At 43.9% G+C, this 17,873-nt stretch overlaps 1 protein-coding gene across 1 annotated transcript in view; it reads right to left on the bottom strand.

Annotated features, from left to right (window-relative positions):
* ISX (intestine specific homeobox) overlaps positions 1-17,248 on the bottom strand; it is a 25,882-nt gene extending 8,634 nt beyond the window's left edge. The window contains exons 1-2 of the mRNA XM_035903158.1: positions 17,077-17,248; positions 9,076-9,318 (exon numbers count right to left, since the gene is read on the bottom strand). Of these exons, the coding sequence (XP_035759051.1) occupies positions 9,076-9,318; positions 17,077-17,248 (415 nt within the window). The remainder of the gene's footprint in view (positions 1-9,075; positions 9,319-17,076) is intronic.
* Positions 17,249-17,873: the final 625 nt, after the last annotated feature.

Genomic DNA, 17,873 nt, shown 5'->3' with positions numbered 1-17,873 from the left:
ACCCCCCCCCCCCCCCTTTTTAAATATGTTAGATCAATGAACTGAAATATAATTTCATGACTATACAAAGCAAGAAGGAAGCTGTCTACATTTTAAAATATAAGATGTCACATCAGATTAAAATAAAAGTATATTTTAGTATTCCATCAGAATACAGCAAATAATGATTTAGGCCAGTATAAACCCTTCTGTCTCATACATTAACTAGACTCTATAGAAATGGAGTGACTGAAGAGGACCATGATGGGACTGAAGTGAATGCCAAAGAACAGCTGGATCAGATGTCATCGCAGTGGGCACCATACAAACAGCAATCATTAGTTCTTGCCTGTAAGCACAGATGACAGCCATCACCTCCTCTTTGTAATGTGGAATCAAAGCTAAGGCCAAGACTTTTAGTGCCCAAACCAGAGAATACTACCTGGATTAGAAAGAAATGTTTTACTTTATTAGGCCATGCTAGCTGTAGGATTTCTCCATAGAGAGGATGTTCACACACACCGGAGACAGAGACAGTAATGTGGATATCTATCCTTGGCTACCAGCTTAACTAGTTGTGGGTGCTGGCAGAAGGATTGGTGCAGAGTCCATTGGATCAGTCAGGGTAGATGACTCAGGAAATCAGCTGTTACAAGCCATGCAATACCATCTGTACAGGGCCAAGGTGTGTAACAAACTCGGTAGTCAAGATCATGAGCTGCAAACTCTATCCTACAAAAGAATATATGAGAATGAGAAGACAAAGGCTGGGCACAGCTGGTGTAAGTTTGGGAACAAACATTTATTAGAGCTGGGACATCTTATGGTACCTGAGAGCTGGACCCATTGCCTTGAACCACACAGTATTTTAAATTGTGCTGGAGACGGGATGGGGAATAGATCTGCCAGATATTCTCCTACTGTACTCTGTCCCATTGGCAGCTAGGAAGTGTCCAGGATTAGAGAGCACAGCTTCAGAAAGAATAGGCTTGTGAGTTTCTCGTGTCTCATATCAGCTTCTTTGGTACGAAAATGACTGAGATAACTTGGTGACAGACAAAAGAAGCCCCCATCAGTTCACTTTTACATTCCTCACTTTTTTTCCTGCTTGAAAGGTGAACTGTTTTACAGACAAGAATCTTATGTAAGTGCTTGGAAGTGTCAATCCTACTGAAACCAGATTTTTTCAAAGCTGAAACTCATCAGATTAAACAAAATACAATAACATGAGGTCAGCTATGGGCCAGTAGAGACTGAAGCACAGGCTTTGATTTCAACTGGAAATGAAATTAAATTGCTAACAAAATAGACTCCTGTGAACTAATCAAGGCTTTTGCCAGTAGGAAATCTAGAGGAGTGCATTTTTTCCTATAAGTAATCAGTCATTCTATTTTTGTTTTTAGAAGAAAAAACTATGAAAAAATAGAAAAATCTAGGACTGTATGTTAACATTTTCCCTTGCAAGATGAAACTTTCTCTGACTGTAGCTTTGATACTTCCCTTTGCCTTGGGACCTTAGCTTAGAGATCCCATGGCAAACAACAGCATTCAGGATTACAGTCTAATAAAGAATGTGGGTGGAAGATATAAGACTAGAAAGTGTTGGAAGTGTAACATTGGCTTTACAAACGTGGCTCTAGAGTCTCTGGGGAAATAAGACTCTGTCTGAGTTTCCTGAGCTATTTTCTATGTAAAAGCTGGGGATATTCAAGTGTGCTTTTATGCTCTGTGAAAGTCATTTGCAGGTTAGCCGACTGCTGAAACCAAGCCTGAAAATACCAGGCAGCTAAATACGTCAGCCTTTGCAGATGCTTGGAGATACAGCTGTCTATACATTGCCTTACTGTTGACATTGGAAGGGCCAGATTCTCCATGCTGATAAAGCAGTATAGCTCCTTTAAATTCAGTAACAGGCTCCATTTGTCCTCTGCAGATCTGGCTGTATTACTAGGTCAGACTTGGAGCGAGTCGAAACATCTGAACGTTGTAGAAATACAGATTCTTCTTGAAAGTGCACCGTGAAAGGGTGCGATCAATGGGTACAAGTTGCAGCAAGGAAAGTTATGATTACATAGTAGGAGAAAACGTTTTCACCATGCAGGTAGTCTGACATGGGCCTGGAAAGGCTGAGAAGTCTCCATCCTTGGAGATATTCTAAACTTGACTGGAAAAAGTCCTAAGCAACCTGATTTAAGCTGGCCCTGCTTAGAGTTCGAGTTGGAGAAGGTGGTCTCCAGAGGTCCCTCCTGACTTATTTTATTATGTGATCCCTGACATCCAAATATCCACATGGTCTGAACTCCCCCATCACTCCTTTCCTAAAAAAGTAAAGGAATTTAAACTCAAGGAGTCTGATTTGCAATTGCTTATTTACACAGTTTTAGCTCAATGTATTATGGCTTATTTCCACTGTCCAGTATAACACAGTTACAAGATATTGGAGGTATGAGCACATTAATACCAAAGACTACTGCTTGTACCTGAGTTTGCGAGGTAAAAGATACACAATGCAGCAATGCCGTACCTGGGCAAATTCATTCTGGACTGCAGTCTGTAGTAGGCAAATAGCCTATGGTACACCTTGCACTGCTGTCTCTCGGCTGCCCTGCGTACCTGAGCCAGCTGGATAAATGCTACCTCAGGGAGATCTCTGCAATTGCATCTCTCATTTGCATTTAGCCCATGAGCAGTCTAAAACCGTATCAGGCCTACTTCGTCTCATTACAAGGGGTACATACACTGGCAGGATAAGGAACTAAAAACCCAAGAGAAGGGCTGGAAGTCAGTGCTGGCACATCTTGGCTCTGGACTATCTAATCTAGGTAGATGAAAACTGGTGGGATCAGTTTATCTTGCTGCAATCCTCTCTGTCGCTGCTGGACAGACACCTTCTCACAGTATGCAGTAACCAGATCCAAAGATTTTGCTGATTCTTTGACAAGAAGAGAGAAAGCAGTCACATAAGCAAGTGGCTTTAGCTACATATCCTCAGAAATATATTTTTCTCTATGTAACAAAGTTGACTATTATTTGTTTCTCAGAAAGAAACCCAGGAACATTGAAAAAGAGCCTCATTATATCTGGTTAAGTTGTTTTCCCCTTCTAGCCTCTTTAAAAGAAGTTCCTCTCTCTCTTCTTTTTAATTCAACCAATTACAGATACGTGGGTCTCCCAGCCAGTTCCTTCCCATGGCTTTTCTTAACATTATTCTCTTGTGGTGACATTCTGCTCACGGCAGACAAGCCCACAGCAAAAACAATTGCAACTCTATCAAAGAATTATTATAGAGTGCTGATGGCATCAGGACAAAACGTGCTTGTCTGTGTAGAGAGATTTGGCCCTGGCAGTCCCTCTCCTAGCTAAAGAGGTAGCTCACGGCTTTCAAAAGAGCTTGTGCTTCAATATTTAGGTGGGAGTATGGCAGCGTGGCTAATCTTTATTAAAGTGGGTTTCCAGCTTTTGTTAAGAAGGACTGGCATAGCCAGCGAGACTGATCCTAATTGGATAGGTACAATGTGCTCTGGATAGAGCCTCCTGCTAGTGAAACGCAGCATTTAGCATCCAGCCGCTGGCCGTTCAGGCATTGCAGAAGTTAAGGCAGAACAGCACAACTCAAACTTTTGAAGGCTTGGCTTCCCTCCCTTCAGTCCAAAACTCCTTGACGGAGAGTTGCTTCCACTCTGGCGCAGAGTACAGTGCCTAATCACCTGACAGCAAGGCTGAAAAGCAGAGAGGTACAGATTTTAGGCAGCGTGATCAAAATCCCAGCCCAGAAACCTCTTAAAGCAAGCTGCAAGGCAGCGGCCAGGGGAGTTTCTCAGTCCGCTTGTCAGAGGAGTTGGCAAGGAGCAGACGGTGTGTATGAAATCGTTCATGTGGACAGTTTGTTGCAGAGGATGGTGCTCACCATTAGCCTGAGCCCCTGGTGAATTTAACTCTTCCCATCTGCCAGCAAAGAGTTGACAGCGTTTACAAACGCTGCTGCCCTGAGATGGTGTTGTGCATAACTGGCACAGCCAAATACCTCGGGAGGGAGCACGCAGGCCGTGTTTTGAGGGACCCCAGCTGACACGGGTATGCATTAGTTTCCAACACCTGATATCAGTTCTGTACCCAGGCTAAATGACCTGCACCTTCATGAACTCCTTCAGGTCAAAGCGGATTTGGGGTAAATTTATGCGTAGTTTCCCCATGCAGCTAAATCTCAGGCTTGAAACATACTGTCTCTGAATGTTCAGATGTTGCCAAACTTAATTTTAAAGATGATAGAGAAGTGACCAGCCTAATCCAATAATGGTTTTCACTGAAGAAAGCAGGTTCCCCACTGCTCTCCCCTCACTCTCTGGTCACCCACCTTTGTCAGAAATGAGCCATTTGCCCATGCAGAAAGCTGACGTTACTGCAGGTTGCACAGACAGCATGTTTTCTACTTTATTCCTGCTCTTTGTGGTTATTTGCACCTGCAAACCCCTAGACATCAATCAGGCAACCTTGTTTACATCCCTGCCTCGGAGTCTGCTTTCCCTCCAAGAAAGCATAATTCCATCATCATTTTAGTGTGTAGTCTCTGCTGTTTCCCATTTCAGCATAAAGCACTTGCTAATACAGTAGGTAAAAGGCCTGCCCTCAATTTTAAAGAACAGTAATTAAAAGCATCAAATCCCGGGGATGTAATAAAAAGTTCTCAGACAATTCAGGAGAAGCCAATAAGTACTTTTAAATAAACTTATCAAGATGTGCCATCAGCTTTACAAGTGGTCACATTACACAGGTTTGACTAGCAGGGACAAATTAACCTCTGGGTCCTGTGTAATGTACCCTTTGGATCCAGAATTCCCAGGAAAGAAGGGGCTGCTCAAGGAAAGCACTGAATGCTAACATCTGCCTTAACAAAAAAAAAAGAAAAACCCCAAACCCCAAACCCATGAAGAAACAACACAAACAGAATTTATGATAGTCCCCCAACTGCTGACAGCTTTACTTTTCTTCAGTGCTTGCTTGCATCAGTGAGACTTCTATGTGAACGGTCTGAAGGGTGAGAGTAAAGCATTCAGGTTTCGTGCTTTTCATTTAATATCCAGGGTGTGATTATAAACAGTCTTCAAAGAGAGAGAAAAACAAAGAACCGGCCTTCAACAATGCCTCAGGTGAACCCACCAAAACAAGGTCAATGGTCCTTTGCATTTCTAAATGTGTAAAGGATACTGTACCTCACAGACACGGGGCTGCAAGGACTATTCACACTGACAAACAGAAGACTGGTAGGACGGCTAATGGCAGCAAAATTGTGTATGTAGGCATTTTTTTTTCCTCCTGCTTTTCCTTTTCATTTAAAATTGCTTCCTTTTGTTCTGCAGGACAATAGGATGCTTGTGCCCTTTCTCAGTCCCATTGGCATATTCTGGGCAGCCAATATTTATCTGGGATTGTGATTATACAGTGCTTCATTGTCTCTTGGGTGTTTTATAAACGCATTGAGATAAGTCAGCATATTGGGGAAAAGACTATTCTGCGAGAGATAAACCATGCTGTTTCACAGGGGTACATGGATTTGACCATGTTGTCCATAAATGAACAGTAGAAATGAATTTATGGCTTCAGAGAAAACATAAACATTAAACTAAAGATGTCTGCAACTGGCATTAATACAGAGAGGACATGACTTATACTAGAAGTTCTCCTGGACTGAGACCATCTCTATATTTCCTGTTGTCTTTATGATAATTGCCACCAGAATTTGTTAATATGCTTTGGGATCGAAGATGCTATCATAAAAATAAAACTATTAGATTAATAACAAGATCCTTGAGGTCCCAGTCAGCAATGTGCAGAGGCTATCTGCTATGGAAATATTTGGGTGATGTTGACTCATTACGGCAGCCTACTCTACAGTGAATAATGAAGACATGAGCTGCAGGAAATAACATTGCCCAGTTGTTCCCATGGCCTGAAACCCCCAGCTTCTGCTGGAATTAGGAGCCAGCACCATTTATTGAAGCCTGATCTACCTTCTATTTGAATTATCGCCCAGAGAAGTAATCCCACAAGACTGGGCATCTGCCAGTGTCTTAAGGTGATGCTGCTATCTGGCTTCTCCAAGGCACTGACTGCTCCCTTGCTGGAGCAGAAGGCTGGAACCATTACCCATGTGCAATGCTGGGCACACTCATCCACTGCCTTTGGATGGAAATAGTTACAGTGCACACACACACAAATGTATACAATCAGACCCAGCATGAGTCTAAAATGGGTTCTATGAGCATTGCTTCTCAAAAATCAGGTTTTCCAAAAAGGTTCTGCTGAGCTTTTCCTGCAGAAGGCCACAGGTGAAAGCACCCAACATTCAGGATGAAGGCTTCCAAATTCAAATGGGGGTTTAGCAAAACTAAGTGCCACTGTCAGTGTATCTCTAGCAAATGAGGGCTTTTCTTTGTTTTTGCTTCCAATGCAGCCTCTAAGTTCAAAGTGCAAGAGGCATTGCTTCCTGGAAATGGTTTGTGATAAGGGCATAAATCTGTTTTGTTTAAATGGAACTGCATTTCTAAGCTGCTTAGTCGCAAGAAGCCGTTTTGTGGGAAAAGCAAATTTTTAGGAACACCTCAGTGTTACAGGGTTTCCTGGAAATATGCACCAAATTCACACTCAAGGTCACAGTTGCGGTGCCCTTGCTATCTCAGACCACCTGCCCATGAAGGTTATATTGTCATAGCCTTCTCATCATCTTTCTCCTCATATCCAAAAATGCACCAGACAAACCCCAGCCCTCCCGCCTCCAAGGTGATTGTATAGCACGCTTGATTTCTTCTGCTTCCTGACAACTATACAGATATGTATGCTTAGTCAGAGCCTAGTGCCCTTCCTCACAAATTAGGCAGGTGTTTTATATAGATAGAGGTGGGCTGTCAAAAAGTGGCAAGGTAGCACCCAGCCAAGGACTTCTGATGCTTCACATCAGAAAACTCTCTTGCTGCTGAGGTTCGTGCCATTCCCCTGGGTGCTTGTAGGCATCCTTGGTGTGTGAGGGAGGTCCTGGGGACACCTCCACGAAATATGCTATGGGCATGTGGCGCTGCTTGGGTGCCTTGCTAGAGGGCCCATAACTGGCCTATAGCTACCATGCCAAAAGTGCGTCTGAAACACCACAGAGTCTACAGGCAGGGAAACAGAAGTTCACTTGCTGTCAGCTCGAGCTGTAAGGATTACAGGCTGCTCCCATGGATGGTGTCAGTCTACCTCTTCTGCAGGCACTGCTGCCAGCTTCATCTGGGAAAGGTGACGCCAGCCACAGAGAAGGGCAGGAGAAAAAGAGATGCCAGCTCTTCCCCCCACTGACGTGAAGTGAAGCTTATGATATTGGAAAGGATTTTAAGCCCAGGCCTCCAGCTCTCTGCTAAGAATGGCACAGTGCATGAACGGGATCCGAAACATCATTGTTTGTGCACCATAGGGAAAATGCCAGTCCAGTACTTTAGGATCCTCCCCCCTCCTTCAGTCAGTTGCTATCAAAGGCTCAGCAACCGCAGGAACCAGTAGCCTAGAAAATGGTAGATCATTAAACCTCTGCTTGGTTTCAAAACCCCACTGCCACCAGGGAACAGAGGGATTTAGTTTAAAATGCCTTTAAAATATAAGTTGTCATTGAAAGGGCCTGCTCAGCTCAGCTCAGTTTTATGCAGATAATTACATGCTTCCCCCCCCGGCTTTGCTGATGAGGCCAATACTGACCACCGTGCTGGTCCATGAGGCTAAGTGCCAATTTGGGACACCTGCCTCCCTCCTCTGTCACCCTGGGAAAGCCACCTCCCAGCTCTGGTGTGATCCCTGTGGATGAGGACTCCCTCCCACATAAAATATACTCCTTTTTAGCACTCACAGGCAGCTCTGAGTACCAGATCCATACTGCCCTGGCTCTTCTGCAGCTTACAGGACAGAGGTAGGCTAAAATACCCGGTTATCTTACAATAGGCTTCTCTCTGCATCAAGGCAGACCCTGTCTCCTGCAGGAGGAGGAGGTGACAGCAGCTTGTCACCGGAGTCAGGTATACCATAGTAGCAGCAGCATGAACAAGGCTTTTCTTTCAAATGTATTTCACAGAAAGAAATGTTTTCTCTGCCAACTTGCAGAGTATGGGCTGAGGAAGATGTGTGGTTCTCAGTGAAGCCAGCTGAGTAACCCTGCATCTGTGGTCACCCAAGCCCATTAGGAGTCTTCAGTGGACTTAATTGAAATTGTTGGGTTTTGTCTTTCAGAAAGGAGTGAATAGTAACAAACTATGCAGGGTAACACCTTACTGATGCTACTGAGAACATGTTTTCTGGAGTATAGCATGGTCATCTGTATTAACCTCTCGTAAAACTCAAAGAACTTGAAGCAGTTTTTGTCACTTGCTACTAATAAATTGCAGTCTGTCTGATAGGAACTTGTCTTGTTCAGGTACCATGCATCCTGCTCAGCTTAAAGTCTCTGTGCAACATATTGGCAAAGTATATTTGTATTGTCCTTTGCTTTGGCTAAGCGATACACTGCTATTTACCAGTCCTCACAACTAATGAAATTAGCAGACCTACCAACACGGCCAGGCTTGAAAACTGTGCCTGACACATCCTGCATGCCAGACCTATTGCACATCGACAGTTTGCCTGTATGCATGCCGATGACCTCTTCATCACCTGTGCAGCGGGTCCAAGGTGTACAGAACATGTTGAGCTCATTCAGCATGTTCAGCCGCCTCGCTCCCCACGTTGTGCAATGCCCATTTACCAGGAAACGGACATTGCATGACCCGGGGAACGAAGCTGCTGAACATGGTAACTCCATAGATTGCCACCCCCAGTAGGAGGGCAATAAACACCCAAAGCAGTGCTTATCACTAAAATTGGTAGGGTTGGTGAGCCTGAGCTAAGTCTTTAGCTCAAAGGGTGGGTCTCCATGTTTTAGATGTTGAGACTGAAGAACCATCCCTGTGACTCAGCCAGGAGCTTAGCAATAGAAATAGTTGCAACGTCAGTTGCTAGGTATTGCCATGTACATCACTGTAAGATAACAACTGTGATTTTGGGTACTCTGGGAAAAATTTTGGATATAGAGGCACTCACCATGAAGTGGATGGTCCACTGGGAAATCGCATAGCTGATCTTCCTCTTCCTCGTGTTTTCTTTTGCCTGCTACGTGTTCACGTTCTGTGTCCTCACCCAGGAGGGAAGCTGGGCTGTCAGTAGGTCTTCTGCAGTGAGCTGCCTGCACTTTCTTTGCCCTGGCCATGGGTGTAGCACATGTGGCAGGGAGAAGCATTTTGGCTGAAGGTAGGTCACAGTCTAACTGACTCCTGCTGCTGGAATCTGTGAAGGGAACAGCACAGGGGAGCTCTGAATAAAGCAACTGCCGTTCAGCGCACCTTCCAGTTTGTGTGAAAAAAAGAAGCATGGGTGTGGCCTAGATACTTTACCATTCAAACCTGATCATATTTGAAATGGCCTTAATCCTTATGTGCTGTGCAACAATGCCAGGATGACCCCATGTTGCAGGGGCATGATCCCCCAAATCTCACTTGTTCTCTGCTTCCTTCCACATTAAAACAGTCAATGGTCCTTGTGGGAGATTTTCAAAAAAGGACTATAGAAATAAGGAGACACAACCAAATGATCAAGAAAGCTCAGCTTCCCTGTCAGTATCCAAATTGGTGGCTGCCTTTTCTGAAGAACTCAGAAGTACAGTAGATGTGGAGCTGCTCTGAAAATCTGTCGGCAAGATTGCCATGGAATTTTCTGGATGCCAAGTACTTTTAAAAATCTGGTACTTTCTTAAATGACCCTGTACTTACACCTACCCTATAGGAAGATGTGCCAGAGAACAGGCCAAAGGTCAGTGTCTTCCCCAATGCAGGTCCATTTATCCTATCTTCTACATCTGAGCTGTCTGCTGCTCAAATTTAGGCATTGGATAATTCTAAAGGCAGCCTTTACCCAGGCTGTCAACATTTCCCATCTGCCTTTGTGACAAGTGACACTGGTGATATCTAGGAAGGTACCGACAGTCAACTCACCTGCATGCTTTTGTTGACAGGACAAACATAAGAGAAGTGTATGTTAGCCCTTTTCCATGGAGTGCATAAGATTAGCTTAGATGTGAGCGTGGGCATTATAAACAATCTCAATGGGAGCTGAAGGTAACCTCAGTGGTAACCAGTGGTGACGTGTGCTAGGACACCTGACCCTGAGCGGTGATGAAATTGGTCACAGAAGCCACAATCTTTCTTCTGCCATGGTGTTGCCTTATGACTAAGAGCATCATCTCTGTGTGTAGCAGGGGCACTGCAAAGATTTTTCAGATTATTTTTCTGTCATCATGAACATAGTATGAGTCCTTATTCTTCCTTATAAAGGTAAGTGAACTTTGCAAAGCCATTCACTGAAGTATAACATTCTGGGAAGCCTCGTGGTTCAAGGCAGCGGGCTGTCTGTGGGTGTTAGCATCCCAAGCGAGGTATACCAAATACTCCCATTCTCTTACACACTCTTTTCTACATTAAAGCCTCACCATAAGCCCCCATTAGAGTGCTTTATGCGCTGCCTTTGGTAGATACAATCAAGGCTCAGGCTCGACTCTTCAAAGACAAGGTAACTGGGGCTGTGCTGCTTTAATGGCAAACCTAGAATTTGGTCTAGTTTTCCTTCACATCTGGATTTCTTTGCTTGGAAAGGCAGAGTAAGAGGCAACATATAAGCATAATGAACCCACTGGGGAATTTGGGTTCCATGGTTGGCATGACCCTGAATTGAATGTGACAGCACAAGTTTGTCTGCTATTACCACCAAAGAACACTAAAATCTTAATGCAGTAATGGACTGCACTCCTGAGCAGCCACCCACATCTAGGCTCTGGGGTTTGCAGCACATGTGGCTGTTCCCCTCTTCCCTCTCACATCTAAATAGCAGCAGGTGTGAACCCCAACAGGTTGTACTGGAAGAAACTCCATTTTTAAATATATGTTTTACTTCTGGTGCAGCATCCAGCACTGGCAAAGCATCTAACTTTTTAGACTTGTCAGAGTTTTATTTTCTGAACAAATAACAAGTTCTATTTGTAACCAGCCTTGGAGCAATGATAATTATAACATCTGGAGACAAAGTGCCCAATTCTGCCCTCAGTAAAAGCCCACACAATAGGAATTTTACAGAGGCCTGACACTGACATGAAGAAAATGCAGTTACAAGAGCTCTGGAAATTAGCCAAAGCCTCATGTCAATAAAGGATGGTTGTTCAAATGTTATCTTTTCAAATTATCACCAGTCTTTGGGTAAGCTTCTAAACACAATTGCATGTGTCCAGCCATGCTGACCTTAAAAACCTGGTATGAGGTCCACCTCTGTGTTTGAGGCATATTGTACAAAATGGGACTCACTTAATTCCTTTAGGATCAACTAGGTTTGAGTTTTCTGGTGAGAAAACAGATGAGGTTTTGAACAATATTTGTGGGATAAAGGGGGATGATAGACCTGGGAGTGGTCACTAGCATGGGGCTCGGGTTAAATGATTTGCTCGAGAACTCAGGGGATATCAGTGTTGGCATAGGTTCTTAGCCCAGGATTTCTATGTCAATCCCCCATCCCTAAATTAAGGAATAGTTGCACTCCCTTGCTAGGTGGGATACTGCAAAGATTAATATGTTGTAGAATTGATGGTGCTTATATCCTACAGTAATGAAGAACATAAGGGTATCTGAGCAAGGTGCTCTTATGGGCAGTGATTAAAGCTTTCTAAGAATGACACTGGCATTTTCTACATTATAGCAGACTTTTCACATGTCTTTCTGCTTCATACACAACTTTCCTCCCCAAAATTTTTCTCTGAGATACTCACATAACCCAGTGATGAGCACAACTTATGTATGAGCATGGATAGAATAATTATAGGCTGAAGAAGAGAAAACAGGGAGGGAACGGAAGACTGTCCTAGGCAGATGGGAAAATACCAATGTCTCTGTGAACTGGTGAAAAGGAGTGGGAGGATGTGTTGTCTGAGATCAAAGAAGCAAATTAGAGTGGCATGAACCTTAAAGAGAGGCTGGAAAAATCAAGAAACTTTTCTAGAGGATAAGACTGAAGGGAGATGATACTGAGTTTAAAGCACATATCTGAGAGTTAGGAGCCCCAGTGTCTAGCCCTGTTTGTATTGCAGCCTTCTCTGGTGCCTGCTGTCCTGAACAAGCAAGGGGACTGTCTGAAGCGGTAGCTCTTTAGGCCAGACAGTATTTTTTGGTGCATATTCATGTGACTCCAGCAGAGAGCTCTGAAAAATACTTATGAATTGGCACAGGGTAAAATTTCCTCCAGGGAATACAGTTTTCTTTTTTTATTTTTTTTTTTTTTGCAGGGATGACAATTACATTTCAGCCTGGCACAACATGAGATATTTGTTACTGTCGTGCACAGAAATGACTTTGACTTGTGGCTCAAAATGGTCTTTTTGGCTTGACTTCAGTCGTAGGAAAGGATGGGAAATTTCAGGCAAGGTATTAATATTTCTTTTTGGAAGCAGGAGGTTATTTCAGATGGCCTAAGTTTCATTTAAGCCTTTTTGTGTAATCACTGGAGAGAGACAGACCTGTGTGTAGGCATAAGGCTTAAGATTTTAGGGTCCTACTAAGGCTGCGAACAGGGAAGAGTCTGTCACTGAAAAATGCAAGCAGCTTTTTACTGTGCTGTTTTTCTCCTGCTTCTATGCCTTGTTTTGTTTTGGTTTTTTTTTTTTTAAGGTAGATTGTTTTCCCATGTAATAGGTGGGGTGAATTGGTGATACTGGCCAGGTGGTATCTGTTCAGTTATATTCCTTCAACTGTTTCCTCTTTTGCAATAAAACTGGGTGGAGTGTTGCTAAGGATGAAGTAAACAATCACCATATTGACATTTGTGTGTGAAGTGGCAGTTGTATTCTTGTTGATTTGCATATCCTTAACATAATTGGGCATAACACAGGTAGAATGACAAAATTACTCTGTCTGCTACTGCTTTTACTGTTAATTTCCCAGGTGTAACATCCTCATGTCAAGCTCTCCTTGAGCTGATAATGGACCTCCTGTTGGTGGAACCTCACTGGCAGAAACCGAGGGAGTAATAAACAATTATTTCAGATGTACTTTCAAGCACATTGAAATCAAGTTCCCAGGGATTTCAGAGGAAGGATTTCTTCTGAAATAGGCCTGCTAGTCTTCACTGTTTAAAATGAAAGAGTTGGCACTAGGGAGGACATCAGCACTTGCTGGGTGTTTATTTGTGTCCTTTGCAAAGGCCATGGTTACCCTTTCTAGGCACTGTGACAAAAAGAAGAGAGGGAAAGCATAGACTGAATACTAAAATGTCTACTTGTTCACTATTCTTTTTTTAACTTGGTAAGAGTCTTTCAAAAATTCAAAAATTTCAGTAGACTTCAGATCAACAGCTGCAGTTCCAAGTGATCAAGTAGGTGTGCAGTAAACTCACAAATGGCTAATACCGCAACTGGGAAGTCGCACACTCCTGCGAAGACTGCACACTCCTTATTCCAAGTCCCACTGGAATTACACTCACAAAAACCCGTGAACATAGGAGTCAGGCCCAGAGATCTTCTCATACATGATCAAGTTCTGCCCCAGATTTCCATAAGAGGCTGGCACTGTACATCACAACATCTTTTTTGTCAAAGAATTATAAAATAATTTAGGTTAAAAGTAACCTCTAGAAGTCATCTGGTCCGGCACCCCTGGTGGGGTTTTCTTGCGAAAGGACTCCAGGGTAAGCTTTTTCTATGATGTCCCTCATGTCTGACATTCTGCATCTTCTGGTCATCTGGTCCTACCTATGTCCTCAGCTCTTAATGGCTAGATTTAGACTTCAAGACAAGTGTGATCTTGGTACCTAGACTGCCTGGATCAGCAGACAAGCTGGATGATTATTTCTGGCCTGGGTATTTACCTTATGGTAGCCACGAGTATGTGTGTGCTGCCAGTTCTTGCTCTCATATGGATCATGGCTTGGCCCTGTGGGAAATGCTCTTAAAATCCATAGTAGGATATAACTCAGTTCTGACCTGTAGAACTTCCTTCTTTGCTGACACTGAACTGTTCTGGGAAAGCAGCTGGATTTGAGTCCCATCCTGGAATTTCCAACAAATTCCCTAGCTCATTTCAGTTCCCTGACCTTGGCCAGCACAGAGCCAAGTTAGATATGGCTAACTATTTACACAACTTGTTTAATGCCAGTGTTATATGGCATGAAGTTGAATGACTCTGATAAAATACAGAAATTATCCCAAGATGTACAGCAGAGGGTATTGCACTTCTGAAATAAATAAACCTTATCTGCAAAAATCGGCAGTGCTGCTGGGAAAGTAAAGGGTAATAAGCTTACGTATCTCTGTGGTGTTAGCAAGAAACCAACAGTGAAAAAGCTTCATTTTCATTCTCTTGTTTTAAACATCCTTGATCAATTGCAAAAGCAATGTACAACAACTTTTTGGAATATCTCTATAACTTTCCTGTTTTTCCAGCTCCAGTGACAGTTAAGTGAATCTTCATGTGTAAATACTATCTTCATTAATTAATATTTTACATTGCCTTAGGTGTATTAATTCAACCTTGCTTTCTAGCAGGGGAAAGAAGAGTTGCTATATTCTCTTGCTACAGCCACAGTCCCTCTCTGGCTAGGTGATGAAGCGAAGTCAAAGGCAAGGCCTGGCTGTTCTGCTTGCATTACTTTCAAGGTGAAAAACTGACTGTACTCTCAGGTGGAGCAATTTGGGATGAGACAGTACTGGCAGTGCAGTAATGCAATCCTAGGAACCCACCACATCCTGCATACAGATTTGTTGGACCTTGTGCTTGGAGCGGCACGCTTAGCTGAGACACGCAGCTAACAGGGCTTCAACATATTGATCGCGAAACAGACTTAATATAAAAAGGTCCTGTCTCTGCCACGCTTCTCTGTTCCCAGAGAAGAGTTTCATGTTGTTAAAATGCAGTTCTGTGGTCCATGTTATGAACAGCACTAACTTCATTTTCAGAGGTGTTATCTGTCTCACTTTGGATCCAGTGGCACCAAGTGACTGCCATGGGCCCTCTGGAAAGGACTTTCAGCTCACAAAAGCTTGCTCCCACAGAGCTCATGCCAGCATTTCCCCCTCTTGGCAACCTGGCCCCTGGGCTCCTGTGGCACACAGGCCCCATTACGCTTGCACCAGCATCAGCTATGTCCTTGTCCACACCTGCAACCTACGAAGCTCTCGCTTGTTTCAGGACTGTATTTAAAACATGGCCTGGGTCTGCTGTTGTTCAGGTCCGATCTGCGCCAGCAGCTTTAGGATACTTCTAAATGCTGCAGTCCTCCTGCAGTCCCAGCGGGGAAAGAGCCAAGCAACACTAGCTGTGGCCTTCAGCAACCTGGTCTATCTTTGAAGCTGCCCTTTCTTTGGGCAGCAGGCTGGACTTCCAGATGACCTTGAGAGGTCCCATCCAACCTCAGTTATCCTATGGGTCTGTGAAAATTCAGCAGCACGTGATCCCTCTCCCCCATGTACATGTTTCTGTGGAAAGCCATAGGTACTAGCACAAAGGCAGCGGTTGTATACTCGGCCCCAATGCTTGGGGTTCCCATGACTGTGAGACATGTTGTGGGCCGGCTCTGCCCCATGGTCAGGAAACAAGCTCCGTACAGAGACAGTGACTTCACTCTGTGTCTGAGGTGAACAAGAAAGTGCCAATCTTGTGCAAAGCACGGCTGAGGGGCAGCGTTAGTGGGGCTGGGCTCAAGACCAGCTGGGGACTAATGTTACACTAGTGAGTGTGGTGCTCACTTCACTGTAGTTTTCCTCCAGATTTAAGTCTTGTTTGCTTTCCAGTCCAGGTCAGTATCCAGTCGGGACACAAAAAGAGCTGAAACTATGCAAATAAGCAATGGTTACCTGGACTGCCAGGTTTTTGGAAAAAGACTCTCTCCTTTACTACTGGGTGGTTTATCCAGTGTCCTGAGAGATGGGGTCCTGATCCGTGAAAGGATCTCTCTGTGTTACAAGAAATAAAGTGTAGCATTAGGCTTTGTTGAAAGCAGTTGAGCAAGAAGTGAGTGAAAATTTTCTGTCAAAGTTACACGTCATCTTTTAGTTAAGCGGATGTGTTTGTGTACATAAAACATCTCCTTTTCATGGAAGATGTAGATTAAAAAACAAAGAAGAAATACTAAATCCAGGAAATTTTGGCCATTGGTCTTTGTTTAAGGAAAAAAAGAGACAATTTCTGTGGGGGTAAAAGTTCACTCAAGGCCAAAGTAACTAAACTGAGGAAACTGAAGTCAAAAAGGCTAATGTACTTGCTGGTTTGCTAAGATTGAAGTCATGCTAGTTTTCTACTAGCTGGTTTTATTTAGTTCGTGAAAGGGCCCAGGGTCCATGATGATGAGGAGAAATGATTAAACACAAATGCTTTCTCCTTTCTTGTTCCAGCAATTGAGTTCTAACACTCCTTAGCTACCATTAGCCTTACAGACCATTTCTCCTGCTTGAGGATGAGTGGTTGGATTTATCAGAAAATGGTGCTGATATGAGGTTTGGCTGTAATTCCAGGCAATGGTCAGCTCTTGATAGAAGTGAAACTCTGATGACTTCATTAAGTGGCAGCAGTTTTAGGCTAGCTTCCTGAGTTTGAATGCCTGTCCTTCTTTATGACAGGCATTTTTTATTTTTTTTTAATAACAAGAGTATTGCTTTTTAAAGGGAAAGACACCAGGATGTTGTGGTTGTTTACAATAGGTACTTCTCACTGTTACTGAAGAGAGCTACCTGCAATAGCTGTTCAGGTTGCATACCCAGCTCTCCAATGACACTGGGGCTTCATAATGTACAAAATCCCACCAAAGGCTAGCAGCAGAGCCCAGTCTACTGTGAGGTTGAAAGCGAATTATTTTTTAAAAATTATTTCTGTATATATAATGAATGATTTGTACCTGATTAGGGAAATTCCAGATTCCTACAAAAGCTAAAGAATAAAAAAATCTACATAATCAAATGGCATAGCTTTAGGGATTAAAAAGAAAGGAGCATTTTCATTAAGTGTTATAACTGGTACTTACCAAAGGCCAGTGGTGACCCTGCTTTTAGGGCTGGAGGTCTCTCAGCGTAGTTATTTCTATTCCTGCTTTCACTGGTGAGGACGGTGCTGGCGGAAGGTTTCTTTAAGATTTCCTCGATGGAAAAGGGCAGGTTGGGCTTCCCCTGGCTGGCACAGACCCGAGGGTCCATCATCTTCCTGCCAAAGTGGCCACGGGGCAGAGAGTCCTCTCCTGCTGTCCCGGCTCTTGGTGCACCCCGAGAAACATGCCGCTGGGAAGGTGTGCGTCTCTCCCCACCCATGCCTGGCTGGCGTGCAAGAGTGCTGGCAGGAGAAACAAAGGCGACCCAGGAGTGAGCACATGCGCCTGCTCCTCTCTGCTGATCGGCTTGGGACCAAGACCTGCGCTCCCGTGTCTAGGGAAGACAGCATTAGAAGTGGGGGTGAAAAGTCTTAACCAACCCCACCCACTGCCGAACATTCCCCACCCAGCGTAGATTTACGGAGCTCTGAACAATCACATGGCCATCCCAGGAGGAGGTGTGCTCCTCGCAGACCTGGGCAAAAAATGCCCTGGGAAGGGTTGCTTCTTGTTGGTAAATCCTGTTTGTGGGGCAGTTATCATCCTTTTCAGCTTTCTGGCTGAAATCTGTGACAAGCCCACTGGATTTGTGCTATTATGGAGTTAAGAAAATAATCGTCAGGATGAATACTTGTCCCTTGTGCCATTTACTAGCAAAAGAGACACCCTGTAAACTTCTCTCACATAGAAGGAGGTGTCACACATGGAAATCTCCCTCACCAGCAATTCTCAGGTTA

Source organism: Egretta garzetta, unplaced genomic scaffold (assembly GCF_000687185.1).
Source record: "Egretta garzetta isolate BGI_Z169 unplaced genomic scaffold, ASM68718v1 scaffold51, whole genome shotgun sequence".
NCBI classification, from domain to species: domain Eukaryota; kingdom Metazoa; phylum Chordata; class Aves; order Pelecaniformes; family Ardeidae; genus Egretta; species Egretta garzetta.
This window is presented reverse-complemented; position numbering and strand designations above follow the sequence as displayed.